The following is an 18,626-nucleotide window of genomic DNA, read 5'->3' on the forward strand; positions in this document are numbered from 1 at the left end:
AAAAAAAAAAAAAAAAAAAAAAAAGAAACCATGAAATGTTAGGTTACATGCAAAAGGGAATCCAGTTTGCAGATGGAACTGAGCTTGCTGCTTAGCTAACTTTAAAACTAGGAGAATATCTTGGATTATCTGATGCAATCACAAGAGAACTGAAATGAGGAAGAGGGAGGCAGAAGAGTGAATGTCAGAGTGATGTGATGTGACCAGCCATGACTGGCTTTGAAGGAACAGGCCATGAAACAAGGAATGTGGTGGCAAAGGTAAGAAAATGGATTCTCCTTGAGCCTCCAGAAAGGCACACAGCCCTGCTGACACCTTGATTTTAGATTAGTGAGATCCATTTTGTTCTTCTGACCTCCAGGACGATAAGATAATAAATTTGCATGGTTTTAGGCCAGTAAGTTTGTGATAATTTGTTACATAGCCACTGGAAACTAACACAATTATTAAGATGATTGAACTTCCATCCAGAAACAAGTTCTAGATGGATTCTGAGAGCTCAGTGAAATACAGTGAGCAGTTCCCTATCCCACATCCCTGCCTTCACCCCCACTGTCTGCCTTGTAGGTCAGCAAAGCACATCCAACAAGAGAAAGACAGCAGGTCTGGCAGGAGCATGGCCGCCAACCCGAGTGGTGTAGCTGTGACAGGAGCTGCCCCTGGGATACCTGAGTAAAGGCCCATGCTAGAAATGACAGGAAGCTCATATCTGTCCCATATGTTCAATCGGAACACCCCCACTGTTACCGAAGTAGGCAGATGATCCTCGCATCCTGCCCCTTCCACTGGAACAGCATCCACTTTGTCTCTTTTGGTTCCCTTCTACACTTTTCAGTCTCCTCCAAACTCATTTCCCTGTTAGCAGGAGTTGGAGCTGGCCAAGAGTCTACCAAATCCCCTGGGGCCAAGTCCCCGGGAACACCTCTGTGAGTCAGGTTCCAGATTCACAAACAGGGAGGAGTAACTGAGAAACTTCATTCTTATTCTGTTCTTGCTGGAAGATCATTCATACTTCACATACATCTCATCAGAGGGCCTCCAGGAACAGAGGCAGAGCAAATGCCAGATTTTAAAATTATTTTCCTCTGGCTGTGCATTAGCATTCTATTTCAGTCTTGACCCAAAGCCTGCTCAAGATATAAAGCTTGAGGGGAATTCCAAAGGTGGATCAGAGCCAAACTGATTTTTGTCCACATCTTCAGGCCCCAGTTCTCCCTCACCTCCAACAGCCTCATCATTAGAGTGAAAATCCTGCCCTGGAGGGTCCCCTATTCCTGCAGATTTACAGGCATGCAGCACCCCAGCCAGGCTTGAACCACTCTTTCCTGGTCAATTCAGCTTCTACAGGAGCGTCCACTCTGACCCACATTCCTGGAACAATTTCTTTTGCAAATCAGCAGGTTTAAAGCAAACAAGGGCACATTTCAGGACACTGAATTATGCAATTAGCTGAGGGTAAATTTGGCAAAGCATCTGGTGTGTTTACCAAAATGGAAATGGGGGAAAAAAAGTACAGCTTTTAAAATTAAACCTTCACTTGTAAGGTCAATTCTGTGCAGATCTTCTTGAAATGACACAGGCGCTGGCACTGTACAAGAGGATGGAGGCACTGGGATTCTCAGGGCTGCTCAGGAGCATTGTTCACTGATTGGGGCAGTGACTGAACACAAGACAAACATAATTCAGTGGTGCCAGAGAATGACAGCAAATAACCAATCATCTTTTGTTGGTGTCTCAAAAATCAACTTTCAGTAGGTTTTCACATTTTACTAACTTTGAGCAGTAAAACTGCTAAAAGGATACGTTGTATTAATCAAATTAAAGATATACTTTCTGATCTCTTGGGTCTTAGAACTCATATCTTATATTAAAAACTGTGTTCCACTCTTCTCTTGTATAAAGCAAGGTCAAAAGCACAGGCCAATGAGACTATAAAAGGGCAAAGTCATGGTGGCAAATATATTCATTATTAGAACTTTTGAGCTACTTCTATTTCATGAATATTTTTTGTCAAACTTTTATCGTCTCCTCTGAGAATTAGAAAGGCCAGTTTGAGATAATATTTCCAAACACTAGAGTAAGATAATACATAGAAAAGCAGGATAATCAGGGAAGTAGATTTTCAGGAGAAAGCAGTGGGGGAAGAAATAAGGGCATGTAGAAGTCTAATCAATGTTATCATTTCCCCACTTTTACAGCAGTGGCAGCCCCTGATGCAATAGAAATTATGAATCAGGCTGGGTGTGGTGGCTTATGCCTATAATCCTAGCACTTTGGGAGACCAAGGCAGGAGGATCACTTGAGCCAGGAGGTCAAAACCAGCCTGGGCAACATGGTGAAACCCCATCCCTACAAAAAATACCAAAAAAATTAGCCTGGCGTGCTAGCACACGCCTATAGTCCCAGCTACTCAGGAGGCTAAGATGGGAGGACTGCTTAAGCCTGGGAGGTGGAGGTTGCAGTGAGCTCAGATCATGTCATTGCATTCCAGCCTGGGTGATGGGTGAAACCCTGTCTCAAAAAAAAAAGAAAAGAAATTATGAACTCGTTGGGAAAGCCATAACTGCTCTTCATTTCTCTCTCATTTTGCTTGTTTGAGGAATTCTTATGTAATTCTCCACCAGCTCACTCTATGGTATGATTATCCATTTTGCTCAAAGCCAAACTATTCCAAACAATATGGAAAATAGGAGTAAAATCAGGATTTCAATAGTGACAAATACAGACTGGAAGCCATGAGAACACATCAAAACCCTCACATAGAAGCTAGAAACCATGAAGAGATTACATAACATAAAGGATCTTAGTGGGCCACAAACTGAACAAAAGTCAGCAGGTCTTAGAAAAGCAAGGATAATCTTTGGGTGGCTAGAAACAAGATCAGAACATGTGTGAGCTGCATGTAATTGGGGGAGTTAGCTGCTAGCTCCATGTGACTATTTTTAATTTAAATTAATTAAATGTAAATAAAAGTTTAAATTCAGTTCCTTGGTCACACATATGACATTTCAAGTGCTCAGCAGTCACCTGTGGCTGCTAGTGGCTGATAAGAGAAAGAGCAAGACAGTACATCCAGCCGGAACATGGCAGCCAACCAGAGGGTAGCATAGCCAGAATCAGAGCTCTCTCAGGATACCCTGAGAAGGGGCCCATGCTAAAAATGACAGGAGGCTCACATGCATCCCAATAATGGGAACATCCCCTAACCCCGGGAATGGGAAAGCATAGATAGAGGTTCCCATCATTGCAGAAAGTTTTACTGGATGGTGCTCTCTAGAGAAAGAGGGCCCTGCAGATGGTCTGGAGAGCCACCAACCAAATCATTGGAAACTGAAACTTTTAAAAATGCAATAAAAGTGAAACTAAGTTTCATAAGCTTTGAAGAAAATGGTGAGGAGTGGCTTTAGGCTTTAAAATGGTGATAACTGTTGAGTGAGGACCAGATGTTTTCTATGTATTTGAAGAGCTAAGGCAGGAAACCTTTAACTTAGTCACAGAGAAATTCTTCTCTCCTTGGGAGGTGAGTGGATGCTGGAATGGGAAGGAACACTTTCAAATCTGTATTGTAGGCCAGGCGAGGTGGCTGACGCCTGTAATCCCAGTGCTTTGCAAGGGCGAGGTGGGTGGATCATCTGAGGTCAGGAGTTTGAGACAAGCCTGGCTAACATGGTGAAACCCCCGTCTCTACTAAAAACACAAAAATTACCCGGACATGGTGGCACATGCCTGTAATCTCAGCTACTCAGGAGGCTGAGGCAGGAGAATTGCTTGAACCCGGGCGGGAGAGGTTGCAGTGAGCCAAGATCCTGCCATTGCGCACTCCAGCCTGGATGACAAGAGTAAACGCCATCTCAAAAAAAATTTTAAAAATCTGTACACCTGGAAATACATAAAAATAAGGCAGCAACTTAACATCTAGGGTTTAGAATTTGGGGGATTGACCTTGGCGAACTTTGCCTTAACCGTCCATTTGCTTTGTTTATTCAAGTCCTATACATGAAGAATGCAAATGATAGGCACAAATAAGGAAGGACCGCTGCATGAATCCCAGAGGTTTTTGTTTTGCTTGCCTTCTCCAAAGGAGCCTGTAATCCCAAAACAAAGCCTTTGCTCTTGACCTCAAAATCTAGCCACTTTTGCTTCACCCCACAATCTCCTTTGTTTCCAAAGGGCATTTGGGAAGCTCCCCTCAGACTTTCCTTCAAGCAGCTTTTTCCATTTTATTGAGAAGCTCCGGAGACAGGGCCTGCTATAAGCCCAGATGTGCTAAATCAGCATGGTTATAGCATGATGCAGCGGTTAAGAGCCTACACTTTGGAATCAGACAGCCCTGGATTTGAGTTCCAGTACTTGCTCTTAACTAGCTGGGTAATCATGGGCAAATCGTTTAACCTTTGTATTAGACATAACTCTCTCGATTTCAAGTTACATTTTCTTTAGAAGAATCAAAAGTTGATTGGTTTATGTACTTGGAAAACCGAAGGGTTCTGCTCCCCTCCATGCATAAGGAATCTACATTTTAGGATCCCTTACAATACTCCTCTTCTGATACCAATTTGTTTATTAGTCTCTTTTTAGCAACTGACAAAACTCCAACCCAAACTAGCTTCAGCAAACGTGAAGTTTATAGGGTTATGCAACGTGGGTGATTCAAGAGTACAGAAAATTTCAGGCACTGCTGCATTGAGGGGCTCAAATGATCTTTTTTTCTACCTTTCAGATAAGCATGCTCTACTTTGTGAGAATGGTGACCACCAGAAGCCGCAGATTTACCTTGCAGCAACTTCCTGGAGACAAGGATCACATCTTCCCTCGCAGAAAAGTTCCAGGGAAGTTTCTATTTGACTCAGCCTGGGTCAAGGGCTGTTGATGGACAAGCCGTTGTGACCAACAGGGTAAGATGTTCTGACTGACCAAGCCTGGGTACATGTTCATCCCTCTGACTAAGGGTAGACTGAATAATTGAAACTGTGGGGATGACTTCCCCACAGAAGAGGGGTTTTGAGCTCTGGATGGTCCATGACACCATGCTCACTGCAACTTCTCAGTCTCGGTTTCCTCATCTGTAAAACGGGGATAGAATACTTTTCCCAAAGGATGAGTATGACATTAAATAACTTCTATAAAGTTTCTGGAACACTACTCAAATGATGGTAGCTAATATTTTGCCAAACAATAATTTATTATTATTTTGTTTAGGACATGTGGTGGTTTTGTAATATGTCAGCTTGGCTAGGCTGAACTACATTTCACAGAATTCCCTTTCCTATATGTTTCCAGTTAGGCTGTGCCAGTAAAGAAACCCTTGTGTGAGATTTGGAAGTTAAGCAGCAGCCGTTTTGTCACTCACAAATGTTATCCTTTATCTGCTGGTTCACTTTGTTTGTAAGGGGTAGTGGTCAAGCCTATAGCAGTTCTACCTTCCCCTGGATTCTTCTTCAGCTTCTCAACTTCCAGGCCAAATGTGTGTTTAGTTCCATGACAGAGGGTACCAGCTTCTCTTGAAGGACATGCAAACCATCCAGTCAGAGGCAGTGGAACTGACACTGGTTTCTATCCTTCCTCATAGCTTCCGCTTCATGCTTGTCCATTTTCTCACCTGCACTTGCCAACTATCTTTTCAAAGGACTTCAAACTCCATCATTAGACACAAAGATGATAGTCTCACAGACTCCTTAACCAGATCCCATAATTGTAGAAGGATAAACTGCTCCCCCGACACCTTACACACACACACACACACATACACACACATACACACACACCTTTAAGGAGTTCTACTTTTCTCAATAGACTCTGACTAACAAAACCAAACCCATCCCTTCATGACAAAAACTCTCAGTAAGTTATGTATAGAAGGCAAGTACCTCAACACAATAAAGGCCATATATGACAAACCCACAGCTAATATATATTGAACTGGGAATAACTGTAAGCTTTTTCTCTTAAGAACTAGAACAAGACAAGGATGCCTACTCTCACCACTCTTATTCAACATAGTACTGGAAGTCCTAGCCAGAGCAATTAGGCAAAAGAAAAAAAAGGGGGCATCCAAATTAGACAGGAGAAAGTCAAGTTGTCCCTATTTGCAGAGGATGTGATCTTATGTATGAAAAAACCTATAGACTACAAAAAACCTCTTATAACTGATTAAATAATTCAGTAAAGTTGCAGGGTACAAAATCAATATACAGAAATCAGTAGCGTTTCTATATGCAATGAACAAGCTGAAAAAGAAGTCAGGAAGGCAATCCATTTATAATAACTACAAAACAAAAAACAACAACAACAAAAAGCAAAACCTGAGATTAAAGTTATCAAAGGAGGCAAAAGACTTCTATAGGGAAAACTACAAAACTGATTAAAGAAATTGAAGAGAATACAAAAAACTGAAAAGATATCTTATCCTCATGGTTTAGAAGTATTAATATTGGAATTAATATTATTAAAGTGACCATACTACTCCAAGCAACCCACAGATTCAATGCAACCCCTATCAAAATACCAATGACATACTTCATAGAAATGTGGAAAAAAGAATCTTAAAATTTATATGGAGCCACAAAAGACCCAGAATAGCCTCCTCAGGGAAAAGTAATCCTCAACAAAAAGAACAAAGCTGGAAGCATAATACTACCAGTCGTAAAAATATTCAAAGCTGTAGTAACCAAAACAGAATGGTATTAGGATAAAAACAGACATATAGATCCAAGGAACAGAATAGAGAACCCAGAAATTAGTCCATGTATCTATAGCCAACAGATTTTTTACAAAGGGGCCAAGAACACTCATGGGGGGAAATGAGAGTCTTTTCAATAAAAGGTGCTGGTAAAACCGGGTATCCCTATGCAGAAGAATGAAACTAGACTCCCACGTCTCACCCTTAATCAACTCAAAATGGATCTGAGACCTAAATGTAAGACCTAAAACTACAAAACTACTAGAAGAAAACATGCGGGAAACAACTTAGAACATTGGTCTGGGCAAAGATTTCTTAAATAAAACCTCAAAAAGCCAGATAACCAATGCAAAAATTAACAAATGGGATCACATCAAGCTGAAAAGGCTTCTGTACAGCAAAGGAAACAACTGAGTAAAAGGGCAACCTACAGAATGGGAGAAAATATTTGCAAACTATTCACAATGAAGGAGGATTAATATCCAGAATACATAAGAAACTCAAATATCTCAACAGTAAAAAAAAAAAAAAAAAAAAAAAAAAAAAAAAAAACTGATTAAAAAATGGGCAAATAATCTGAATAGACATTTCTCTAAAGAAGACATACAAATAGCCAACAAAGACATGAAAAAAAAGTTCAACGTCGCTAATCATTGGGGAAATGAAAATCAGAATCACAATGAGATATCATCTCACTCCAGTTAGGGTGGCTAATATCAAAAAGACAAAAAATAACAAATGCTGGCAAAGATCCAGAGAAAAGGGAACTCTTAAACACTGTCAGTGGGTAAACCAATACAACTGCTATTTAGAATAGTATGGAGTTCCTCAAAAAACTAAAAATAGAATTATTATATGATCCAGCAATCCCATCCCATTACCGGAAATTTATTTATTTATTTTTGGGGTTTTTCTTGTTTGTTTGTTGTTTTTTGAGACAGGGTCTCACTGCTGCGAGATGCTTTGGGGCCTGTACAAGGGGAATTTAGAAATTGTTGGATGCCTTTTGACATATCTCTATGAATGCTAAAGACTGAAATTCCTTTTTATAAAAGCAGTGCAGTGGCACGACCTCAGCTCACTGCAGCCTCAACAGCCTAGGCTAAAGCGATCCTCCCACCTCAGTTTCCCAAGTAACTGGAATTATAGGCACGTGCGACCACACGTGGCTTTTTTTTTTTTTTTTTTTTTTTTTTTTTTTGTAGAGATGGGCTTTTGCCATGTTGCCTAGGCTGGTCTCAAATTCCTGGGCTCAAGCAATCTGCCACTCTCAGCCTCCCAAAGTGCTGAGATTACAGGCATGAGCCACTGTGCCTGGCCCCACTACTGGGAATTTATACAAAGGAAAGGAAATCAGTATATCAAAGAAACATCTGCACCCCATGTTTATTACAGCACTATTCATAATAGCCACGATATGAAGATATGGAATCAACCTAGGTGTCCAACAACAGATGAATGGATAAAGAAAAAAATGTGGTATATATACACCAGTAATACTATTTAGCTATTAAAAAAAAAATGAAATTTTGTCATTCACAGCAACATGGATGGAACTGGAAGGCATTGTGTTAAGTGAATAAGCCAGGCACAGAACATTAAACACTGCATGTTCCCCCTCATACTGGAAGCTAAGAAAAAGTTGATCTCATATAGGTAAAAAATAGAAGGAAGGATACCAGTGGCTGAGAAGGGTAGGGGGAAGACAGTGATAGGGAGAGATTTGTTAAAAGATACAAAATTCCAGCTAGATAGGAGGACTAAGTTCTAGTGTTCTCTACCAGTGCAGGATGACTATCGTTAACAATAACATGTAGTTTCAAATAGCTAGAAGGAGAATAGTGAATGTTCCCAACACGAAGAAATGATACATGTTTGAGATGATGGATATGCTAATTACCCTGATCACTATACATTATATGTATCAAAACATCACTACTATGCACCCCATAAATATGTACAATCATCATATGTCAACTTTTTAAAAGCCCAAAATCTAAGTTTTCTAAACTCCCCCCAATCTCCCTTTTGGGAAAGAAGATCCTTTGGAAATTGTTTCAAGGGAAGCACAAATTAGGATAGAACTAGAGCTAATAGTTATGGTAAACTTCTAAATAATAATTTTTTAAATTATTTATTTATTTTTAAAAGAAAGCTAGAAAAATAAAAATACCATAGCACTAACCATGACCTACCAGAGGCACAGTACATGAAATAAATGGGACCAGCATCTTCTGTTATTCATTCAGCATTGGCTCAGACTTGCCCAAGTTCAGTGGCAAAGCCAGGGCAAGAGGCAACAAGATACTTGAGCCAAGAGGAAGAGCTCAATTGTTTAAATCAAGCAGAAGCCCTTTTCAGTCTAGCTGCCTCAGAACTTAAGTCCAAGAAGTAAGGGTGACCATCACACCCATATGTGCAGGATGGGAATTTCTTGCCATGTGCCTTTCTGCACGCAGAGCCTGGGGTGGGTCTCCTGTGGCAGCTGCTCAGGACAGTGTTCTATGAACTTCCTCATTCCTGCCCTCTCTATACAGGAAGCAACAAAGCAGTACATGTTGCTCTCTTCCCTGAGCTGCAGGGAACTCGTTACAAGCAACACTGGCTAAGAAAGGAAGCATTTCCATCCTGTCACATGAAATACGATGGATTCAGGAAAACATGAGTTCAGTTTGCGGCTCCATCAAGGCATGTCTCAGGATAGGGAGACTCATTGGCTTTTTGACCCTCTTCCCAACTCTGTCTACAAATCTTTCTTCCTTGGACCTGCCTACCTGAAATGCTACCACTAGAGTCATTTATTTTAGGCCCAAATTACAACCATGTGAGAGAGTTTAATCATCTTTTTGCCTTGACACAGTAAGTAGAGTTCTCTCAGTAAGGAGTGGGAGATTTAATGGCAATTGGTGGGACTACTGGGAAGCTATAAGACTCAAGGCTGTAGGGCAGGGGAGTCCTGCAGACAGGCAGTGATGCAGTGGAAATTTCAGGAGTTGCCATTGCATAAGTGCCTTGAAGGCTACAGGTCAGGGGGCCCCTCAAGGTAGGAGAGAGCAGATAAAGGAATGTAGAAAGGCCCTGAACTTTTCTCTGCCACAGCGTGGCCTAAGGCCACATACCCTTCCTCTCTTTGTATCTCAGTCATTCCAAGGGTCAAGTCAGGGAGGGGCCTGGCCCACATTCTCTGTGATGGATGGTAGACCAGATACCTCTGGTGTTCTGCCTCTCATCTTCAACCTCCCTGATTCTAATTGCAGTTTATGCTGGCCTAATCCTGACAGCCTCTTGGCTTAAGAGCCAGCCCATGTCTTTTGCTTTCTCTATTTTGGGATTTCTACAATGCTGTGGACACTAATGGGAGCCCACTTAGCACGCACATGTGCACGGCCCTGACTGTGAGGGAGTTAATGGCTCCAGTGTAACCTTCGAACAGGGGGCAGTGGGAGCTGCAGATGAATGCCTCTTCTGGTTAACCATCAGATAGACAACCCTGAGAGATTTTTTTTTTTTTTTTTTTGAGATGGAGTCTCACTCTGTCTCCCAGGCCAGAGTAGGGGTACAGTGGCGCAATCCTGGCTCACTGCAACCTCTACCTCCTGGGTTCAAGTGATTCTCCTGCCTCAGCCTCCCAAGTAGCTGGGATTACAGGTGCCTGCCACTACGCCCAGCTAATTTTCGTATTTTTAGTGAAGATGGGGTTTCACTATGTTGGCCAAGCTGGTCTCAAACTCCTGACCTCAGGTGATCTACCTGCCTCAGCTTCCCAAAGTGCTGGGGCTACAGGCACAAGTCACTGTACTTGGCCGTGAGAGATTTTTTTACATGCTCCTCTAATGGTCCTGGGAGGGATTAAGTTGCAGTTGCTCAGCAATGGCCTCAATAACACACCTTATATTGAAAATCCCTCCTTCCCTCTCTCTCCCCAGTCCCTCACTTCTGCTCCCTGGGATCACCTCCCAAATAACTTCCAAATAAACCACCTGCACACCATCCCTTATCTGGAGCTCAGCTCTCCAGGGAGGATATAGGATAGGAAAGATTCATTTTTGTGTAACCCCAATAAATGCCAGGGCCCTGTGGGGCTCAGTCTCAGCAGGAAGTTCAATACATAGCTCAGCAAGCAATAAAGCTTTTATTAAAAGGAATTTCAATCTTTGGCATTCATAGAGATATGTCAAAAGGCATACAACAATTTCTAAATTCCTTTTGTCCAGGCCCCAAACAATCTCACAGCTACTCCAGACCCCTTTGGATACCATTCTTGCTCTTTTCTTTTCCGTCTCTTTTTTTTTTTTTTGAGATGGAGTTTCACTCTTGTTGCCCAGGCTGGAGTACAATGGCACAATCTCAGCTCACTGCAACCTTTGCCTCCAAGTTCAAGCAATTCTCTTGCCTCAGCCTCCTGAGCAGCTGGGATTACAGGCATGCACCACCACCCCAGCTAATTTTGTATTTTCAGTGGAGACGGGGTTTTTCCATGTTGATCAGGCTGGTCTCAAACTCCCAACCTCAGGTAATCTGTCCACGTCGGCCTCCCAAAGTGCTGGGATTACAGACATTAGCTGCCACACCCAGCCTCATCTCTTTTAATATATGAATGCATTTTCACTTCTCTAGCTTAAATACATACAGACAGTGCCTGATTTATGATGGTTCAACTTAGGATTTTTCAGCTTTACGATGGGTTTATCAGGGTATCAAATGCATTTTTGACTTCAATACTTTTTACTTACAATGGGTTTATCAGGACGTAGCCCCATCATAAACTGAAGAGTGCCTGTCCCCATACACCCTCCCACTCTTATCTTTCTGCAGAAGCTGTTGTGAATCTCCATCACTGAAGAGCAGCCATCCTCTTACCTGGTGGTAGGGAAGGCTGAGGGACTGCTGCCTCCCACCAATGCCCTCCTGTCTGGTTCTTGGATAAGAGTCAGGATGCAAGCTTCCAGAGCATCACAGAGAACCCCCTGCATAGTGAAGCCCATAGGAAACCTGCCGAGAGAGGGCCTTTTTCTGCAACAGCATACATCGAAAATGGGCATTTTTGCACCCTGTACTCAAGCCAATGGATACAACTGCCACCCCAAGAGCTGAGGGACTCCCTATCTTATTTGACAAAGCGTGACTCACTTGCAGCACATCAGTGGGCTGACCACACCCAGTGGGGAAGGCTGCTTGCTGGACACACAGGCAGTGACCAGGGCTCTGACACTGTGGTAGGTCCTGGGAACACATGGAGAGCTGGCTCCCTCTCCCTCAGCTTCTAATGAACACAAGCACTTGCTTGACATTTTCCTGCACATTCTTACATTTGCCAACTGTTTCCCTGCCCCCATCCACACATTCCACAACATGGCAATTAATTGTTCTCTGCCGTTCAGCAGCATTGGTGTGCACAGCCACAAGTGTAGTCTTGCTTTGTTCCTGGTTTAATCAGTGGCTATCCCTGGCTATCCCTCAAAAAAACAGACAAAACCAGCCAGCTGCAGACACAGCTGTCAGCGAGCCCGACACTGGCATTCAAGTGGCTGCAAGAGAACCCATACAGTGCCCAGAGAGAGCCCATTCTTTTCTATTCTTTTCTTTACAATTGACAGGCTCTGAGGAAGGAAACGTGAGCTCTGGGCTTGGCAGCAGGGCAGGAGGCTCTTGTTAACAGCTTGCCTTCCTGTTTATATGGGGTCTGGCAAAACTGTTAATTTCTCTCATGGAGGTGACAAATGGGAAACCCAGAACAGCCAGGGAGCAACAGCCTAGAAAACAGCCCAGGCGTGACTTGTTGAAGCAAGGCCAGGGGCCTGGAAATGGGTGGGCAGGGACTCTCGTAGGTTCCCAGGCCCACTGGAGAGGACAGCCACACTTTGCAGTCCTTCTCGAAGAGGCACTGAGCCCAGCTGCGTGGCCATGCGTCTCCCACCATGCCCCAAGATAGAACTGATGCAGTGGAGTGCCTGTGGTGTGTGGCTCAGAGGCTGCTTCCCAAATTAGCGTCTGTGTTAGGACCTGCTGGGTATGTCCCCTTTCATCCCTGAGTGGCCCTGGTCTGGCTCAGAAGCTGAGAACACCCCAGGAAGTACACCAGGGTTGGGCAGCCCCCTTCCTGCTGCTTCTCCTGTGGCATCCTAGACCCTAGGCAGTTTCTCCTGCTGATTGCGCATGGAAAGCACCTGGAGAATGTCAGGTTTAATTTTTCTAGGATGGGACCTGGGTGCTGATCTTTTTTAAAAGCTTCCCAAGGGATTCTAATAGGCAGCCGGGGTGGAAAACCACCATAAAGGATAGATTTCTGTTGCCGTTGTTAGTTTCATTATTAATCATTATTATTATTTGAAGTTAAATGCTAGCTAATTTCAAAAGTCTGTTTACAGGGGTAGGACAGAGGCAAGGAATGAGATGAAGAAACAGATTCCAACAGTCAGAGCCCCCCAGGAAGGTAAACAATAGCCCCAGTTTAACTAGGACTGGGGATGTAGGTTTAGGGCAGTTTTCCTGGGATGTGGAACTTTCAGTGCTAAAACTGGAAAAATCTGTTACCCAGCCCCTAGGGCACCCTGGGCTGTGTCTCCCATGGGTTCCCTGGGCCTCTGAGCCTCTTCAAGGCAAGGTAAGGTCTTATTCATTCTTGTATTCCCAGTAGTTGCCATATAGTATGTGTTCATTATCCAGTTCCTGAATTTGCTGCCTCCTGTTTAATTCAACAAAGGACCCTAGCTGCTGCTATTTTCTGTAGGAATGTTACCATCCTTTCATGGCCTGGAGAAAGACATAGTATTATTTGTTCGGGAGAGAGACTCAGCTTCAGTGTGGGTGGAAGAGCAGGTTGTGGGCTGAGCTCTGGGAGAGATTTGCAAGCCTGTGGACGTGGAATGCTATGGCTGCAAACATTTCAGGGAAATGGAGCTATTCTCACCACAGATATAGCTCTCATTTAAATATCCCTATGCACACAATTTTCCTATCAAAGCAACTGGACTGCAAAAATGAACTATTTTGGAAGTTTTGTCTCTTATAAAAGAAAAATCAGGATTCTCTCTCCTTTTTTGCTTCAGTTATATTCAAAACAAGTAAAATAAGGATTTGTGGAGAACACAGCAGCTCCCTTCTCAGGCTCTTTGAGGACTCTCAAAGCCTAACAAGCAGGCTCTCCTGAAGCTCACAGTGAAGGCCTCTCTACCCCTCCACTCTGGCTCTTCCCCATCCTCAGTGTGGCCTCCCTGGGTCCCTGCATGGATGGTCCTGTGGGTGTGCAGAGGCCTTCTCATCTCTGTCCAGGAGGCTCCCACCCAGCCCCTCTTACTTCCACTCTCTCCAGTGATCAGCTCAAGCTCAGGATCCTCCAGGAAGACCTACTTCCCCTTCTCTCTTCTGAAAGTTTCCAAAGCAAGCAGACTCCCTGCTACATTATCCAGCATCCCTCTGCAATCCCTCGTGGAAGTTACCAGGTCATTAGTTCGACCAACATTTCCTTTGCTGATACAGTCTCTGCCTACCATCCCCAATCCTGGTATTCCTGGGACTGTCTGAAAATCTACATGGCTATGCTCTGCCCACCTGCTCACCATGATGTGTAAACAGGAGGAAAGTATGTAGATGAGATATTTAGTCAGCAAGAAGCCTGGGGAAGCTGCAATCTGCTGCTTTCCTCACTCTCAGAAGATGAAGCATGGAGTAAAGAGGAGGGGTACAGCTGGTTTTGCAGCCAAGAGCCCTTGGGTGGGAGTTCTTTGATGTGGCTACCTTCCCAGGGAAGAACATCTCTGCATCCCTCCAGAATTTCCAAGGGGCCATCTCTGCTGCAGTCTCTACTATGTTCTCACATCCTAAGTCCTGGCCAGGTCCTCAGCTTGGCCCACAGGGAGCAGCTGAGCCTGGGATCAGGAACCTTACCCTGGATTCTGGGTTCTGGCAGTGTGGCTAGGTCCTCCTGGTACCTTAGTTTCCTTATCCAGAAATGGGGGTAATCATAGTACCTACTTCACTGGTATTCAGAGGATCAATTGATCTACTTCTGCTAAAGCAATTAGAACAGTGCCTGACACATAATAAATGTTGGTTATTATAACTTTCTCTTAATGAAAGTGAGAGAGGAGATGGTAAAGCATCTCTAGGTGAGAGGCCACCTGATTTTTATGAGTCCTGCATCCTGAAGTTTTCCCATCTCTGAGTTTGGTTCTTATTGCTAGAGGTAGTTCTGGCCTCCTGAAGAATCTCTCAGCCCAGGCACTCCTGAGTTTCTGTGTTGTGCTGGGTCTCCAAAACAGGCCAGCCATGGCTGAGCTCTAAGAAAGTTGTCTTTAATTGCCACCTTGAAACAGTCTATTTCTAATTGGTTTGAATGTGTTAATCTTGATATCTTAAACCTCCTTGTGCTTCTTGAGGCAAGCAATTCTGTCTTATGCATTTTCTTTATCTCCCAACTATGCCTAACATAGTTCTAGGCATTGGTTAAATGAAACCAATTAAAACCTGGGAGAACCCAAAAGCAACTTACCACCCCATTGCCCAGAGTCCATGAGACCAGAAATAATACTGAGGAAACCCCCTTGATCTTGAGCATCTGAGGCTGGATCAGGCAGGTTAGAAAATACACCTGCCTTGGATTTTGGGAAGTTAGGAGAGTGGAGTGACAGCCAGAAAAGCTTCCATCCCCAGCAGACCGGCCTCTGTCCACTCCCTAAGGTTTGGAGTGAGCCCAAATAGCTTCATCTGGGAGGCAGACAGCAGAAACGCCAGCTCCGCTTGGAGAGCCAATAAATAGACATCCTTTTCTCCCTGGATTTTACTTCCTCAGTAGTGCACGGAAATAATGCTGAGCCTAGAGTCTGCAGCAATCAAATAGACATGGACCATGAAGGGGCTCTCATTCCAGGCTCCAGGGAAAGCCCCAAGACTCTGCTATGGTTCTTCACCGCCACCCTTCTTTAGCTGGAAAGGGAGCTGTTTGTGACATTTCTTGTGTCCCTCTGGCATTTCAGAGCTTTTGTTGGAAAATGCTTTTAGATTAGCATTAAGTCTGTGTTATCCTTTACTGGATGAGTAATAAATGAGCTAACCTATCCTATTTTCCATGAAGAACTCAAAATTCCTCCCACTTCCCTGAACAAAATATCTGAATTCCCACCCACACTCTCAGCAACCTGCTGCGGAGTCTGAAACCTCGCCAAGCTTGGCTTCAGCAGTACTGCTCCTGAGGCTTTGGGCTGCTCCCCATTCCAGCCAGAGTCCTTGACTCCATATTTGAGTTCTTGTTCTGTTCCAATATAGATAAAGTCACATTAATGGGGCCAAGAGTCCCTCTGCCAGATGGGCTGAAACACTATAGACTGACTATAGTCAGTAGCCCTTGAAGAAGAGTTCAGACATTAAATGCTTTGCTGTGCAGAAGGTGTCAGCAAACAGCAAGGCACACCAGTCTGGAGCCACAGTGCATGCCATGTCCCTACCCTGGCTTCCTGGCTCAGCCTTGCCCTCCCCAAAAGGTCTTCCCTTCTCCTAGGCACCCAACAAATTCTACTCTTTCAAAACTCAGACCAAGCTCCTCCCCTCCCCAGCCACTCCTTCGGGATAGGTGCATTTATTGAGCACCTGCTGAATTCCAGGAGTGGACTAGGGATTGAGATACAAAGATTAAACTCACCAATCCTACCTGCAAGGAGTTCCCAATCTAGGAGGCAATCTCTCATCATTTTAGCCCACAAGCACTACCCTTCTTTTAACTCCTTTGAACAAGAAGTTTGAAGTACAGTATAGACTCATCAGTCTTAGAAACAGAAGGAACCTCAAAAAAAATTCATCTGATTGGTCCAGCCTTGACTCTTGTTAATATTATCCCCAGTAACATTAAGAGGTTAAGAGCACTGTCCAGAATCACAGAGTAAGCTGGTGGCCCTTATGTGCTCTCACTGTTCTCTGTGTTGGTCTTACTTCCCTAACTGGTCTCTAAGCTTCCCAGGAAGGGCCAGGACATTTTAGCTTCCCTACCCGTAGCCTTTCCGACAACCCCTCCATACACATTAAGTGCCTAATAAAGACTGATGACCTGCTGATTGCTGGTGGGCCTGTCTCAGCTCCTCAGGTCACGGGGCCCAAGGGCACTACGGAACCCGCAGTCCAGACCCCGCATCTGGAGAGAGGCTGAGTTTCCTCTCCATTGCTCACATTCCCTTGGTGTAGCCTCCTTTTGAGAATCAGCAGCCTGTAGCCCCCAGGAGGGGACCTGCATCTCACTGTTTTCAAACACACTTTGCTTGCTTCAAAAGCTCTGTTCTCAAGACAGATCCAAGTGATCAGCCCTTAGGACTGGAGTGGGTAAGTTAAATAAGGGTGTTGGCTGCAGTCTTCCTCCTCAGAGAAAATGTAGTTGACCTGACCTCTTTCCCATAAGCCATTTGGAGAACAGGAGATAATAAAGACAGCTGAATTTTCCCCTGGACCATCCTATGGCAGCTCTTTGTGAGGGGCTTGGTCTTGCTGGGAGAATGCAGAAGCTGAGAAGCTGCTGGGATTGTGCAGGCTGTTCCAAGATGGACCCTAACCCCAGTGGTGGGCCAGCCACAGTGAGTGACCGAGGACTCTGTGTGCCTGGGCCTCTGGCCAGGAAGGTGAGGCCTGGTTGTCATCCAGCTGAAGGCAGCTGTGCTTGTGAAAATGTTCATCTCTCGACGCTGGGCTCTGCTGAAATACCCCAGGCCATGGCATGAGCCCAAGTCTGCTGGTGAGTGTTTATCCCTCTGAGGGAACCATACCAGGTGGGGGAACTGAGGAAGCGAGAATTGAAAGCTCTGCATGGGAACATGTAGATTTGGGGATTCAGATCAGACCCTTACAGTAGATTTGTCTTTGAGTTAAATGTCCCATTTAACTCTCAGAGTCAGTCCCAGGATCCTGTAAGCTGGAAGAAGAACTTCAGGGTCTTGGGATTATACTCTAGGGATGGAGAGATTGAGAGAGAAGTGCTTAAAATAGAGGAGAGTTGCCCCCAGCCAAGGATTAATCAGTGTAGTGGGGGAAGCAGACTAATCAAGATGTAATTATGCCAAAAGGAAACAAACCAACTAATGGGTGTCTTCCTAGAGCTCCAAGACCTGAAGGAAGGAACAGCTTGCTGGCTTCAGGGGCCAGGAAAATGAGAGGACATGCTGGACATGTGGATTCAAGGCCAGGGGAACATGGGGATACAAAGGCAGAGGCCCTGGGGCTAGAGTGGGGAGGGACTCTCTCGGGGGCTGCAAAAAGGAGAGAGACTGGACAACCTGAGACAAACTTGCAGCCAGCCAGCGGAACCCAGGCTACCCGGGCAGCCAATGGCCAGGAGACAGCCTGTTTCTAGAGCACCAGATGCTGCCTCTTCCCAAAGACTGCAAAGCGTCAGCCAACAGAAAAGCCACCTGGACCTCGTTGCACACTTTCCTACGCTCAGGAGCCAAAAATGTGCTGCCTTGTGTCCTTCTGTCTTCCTGACCTCAGCAACTACACTCAGAAGAACAGCCAGATAGTCTCCAAACTGCTGTTTGCCTCCCAACACCTGGCAACAGGCAACAGGCAGACTGAGGAACCAACAACTTTAATTTAAATGTTTGTTTTCTTTAAATAAAATTCCTTGGAAAGAGCTCTGAAAGTGAAGAGCAGAAATTCTAATTTGGTAACACCATTGAATGTTTGCATTTTCTAGGGCAATTCAATCTCTGGATTTTTAATTAAAGAAAAAAGAAAATAATTAGCTGAAAAGGATCTTGGCAAGAAGCTAAAGGAGCCCATGCAGTTTGAAAGTGAAGGTAAAAAGTCTCAGCAAAGTTTGTACTTCCTCAAGATAATACATGTGACAGGGCCAGGTGACCTCCCAGCCTTGCCTAATATGTCATCCTGAGGAAGGGGACCCATCATCTAGGATCACCTCCCCCTTGACTTCCACACTGCATTTCAATAGAAGAAAAGGCTGGCTGACTGG

The 18,626-nt window shown here is 44.4% G+C and overlaps 1 protein-coding gene across 1 annotated transcript in view; it reads left to right on the forward strand.

The window, feature by feature from the left end:
• Positions 1-17,884, forward strand: part of TMEM17 (transmembrane protein 17) — a 37,337-nt gene extending 19,453 nt beyond the window's left edge. The window contains exons 4-5 of the mRNA XM_017522183.2: positions 4,721-4,895; positions 17,753-17,884. Coding sequence (XP_017377672.1) covers positions 4,721-4,870 — 150 coding nt within the window. The 3' untranslated portion in view covers positions 4,871-4,895; positions 17,753-17,884. The remainder of the gene's footprint in view (positions 1-4,720; positions 4,896-17,752) is intronic.
• Positions 17,885-18,626: the final 742 nt, after the last annotated feature.

The sequence above is a fragment of the Cebus imitator genome, unplaced genomic scaffold (genome assembly GCF_001604975.1).
Source record: "Cebus imitator isolate Cc_AM_T3 unplaced genomic scaffold, Cebus_imitator-1.0 Scaffold23, whole genome shotgun sequence".
NCBI lineage: Eukaryota > Metazoa > Chordata > Mammalia > Primates > Cebidae > Cebus > Cebus imitator.